General features: G+C 39.3%; 1 protein-coding gene across 2 annotated transcripts in view; it reads left to right on the forward strand.

The window, feature by feature from the left end:
* Nucleotides 1-17: 17 nt before the first annotated feature.
* The window catches only part of LOC106511402 (uncharacterized), a 6,281-nt gene continuing 4,851 nt past the window's right edge, over nt 18-1,447 (forward strand). Inside the window, exon 1 of one of the 2 annotated variants that reach the window (XM_014000164.1) lies at nt 18-173. In XM_014000164.1, coding sequence (XP_013855618.1) covers nt 63-173 — 111 coding nt within the window. In that variant the 5' untranslated portion in view covers nt 18-62. Of the gene's footprint in view, nt 229-1,447 lie in introns of both variants that reach the window. The other variant, XM_014000165.1, reaches the window with a different exon arrangement.

The raw sequence follows: 1,447 nt of genomic DNA on the forward strand, positions 1-1,447 counted from the left end.
CTCTCTCTCTCTCTCTCTCTCTCTCTCTCTCTCTCTCTCTCTCTCATCCCTCTCTTTTGCAGATGTTCCGTGTCTTCTCTGGATCCTGGACCCTGTCAGAACCACAGGAGGAAGACTGGTTTAAGTTCAGGAGGAACAAAGTCCAGCTTGTCTTCAGCTCCGCCGCTGTTCAGGTAGAGAAACCAGATGAATGTTTTGATCTTCTGCCTGCAGCAGAAAACACTGAAGGTGTGTCCGACTCACTGCGGGGATTTGTGCGTAAAAAAAGCTTCCGTTGCGCATTTGTTGTGGGCGCGCGTGACCCTCACACATGACGCAGTTTAGACACAGGAATAAAAAAAAAAAAGCTCTTTCACTCTATTATTTTTTTCTCGTGATTTTTTTAAGACCCAGACGTTTTTCCTTTTATCTTTATATAAAAAAGATACATTTTATTAAAGCAAACAGTGTTTTAGCAGGTGATTTATCTGAGTTTATCAGGCTGGTAAGGAGGAGGAGAGATTTGTTTGGCCTGGTCTGATGTTCTGATCCAAGGACAAGTCTCCACATCTCTCTAACCTTCATTTTGTTTGGGTTACTCTTCTTTCCTGCAAAGTTCTCTAAATATTTGGCTGAAAAAGGCAGAAGAAAAGAAGAAAACACAGTTATGAAACTGATTTAATGATATGTTTTATTATTATTTACATCATTTTGATTGCTTTACCTGTCCCTCATTATTTTAAACACCAGTGTTATAATAAAGAAAACCCACTTTAGTAGCTGTTTTGTTAATATTTCCTTTTTTTAAATTCCTTTATTTAAAAACAGGAACAATGTTTAAATAAAACATTAAAAAGATGCTTTTCACCCGATTTAGCAAATGTTAATTTCCATCTGATGTCCCTGAACAACAAAATATAATCTGAAATCAAGACATAGAACAATGATAAAATTGTTTACGTGCAGCTAAAATCCTTCCTGGACGAACATAATATCATGGATGTGTTTCAGTCAGGTTTCAAAACTCTTCATAGCACTGAAACAGCCCTGCTGAGAGTTTATAATGATATTATTTTGGCATGTGACTCTGGTGATCATGTTATTCTTGTTTTACTGGACTTAACCGCTGCATTTGATACAATAGACCACAGCATTTTGTTGATGCGTCTGCAGCACCAGGTAGGCATCAGTGGCACTGCCCTGGACTGGTTAAGGTCCTATCTGGCAAACAGAACATTTTCAGTAAAAATTGCAGGATTTGAATCCCTTTCTGCTCCTCTGTCATGTGGGGTTCCCCAGGGTTCAGTTTTAGGGCCTTTGCTTTTTTCATTGTACATCCTGCCTTTGGCTTCAATCTTTAGAAAGCACGGCATCTCCTTTCATTGCTACGCCGACGACTGCCAAATCAATGTACTCCTAAGGCAAGTTGAGGCTTGGTCCATTAAACCTCTTTTAGCATGTCTCGATG

The sequence above is a fragment of the Austrofundulus limnaeus genome, unplaced genomic scaffold, assembly GCF_001266775.1.
Source record: "Austrofundulus limnaeus strain Quisiro unplaced genomic scaffold, Austrofundulus_limnaeus-1.0 Scaffold2755, whole genome shotgun sequence".
NCBI lineage: Eukaryota > Metazoa > Chordata > Actinopteri > Cyprinodontiformes > Rivulidae > Austrofundulus > Austrofundulus limnaeus.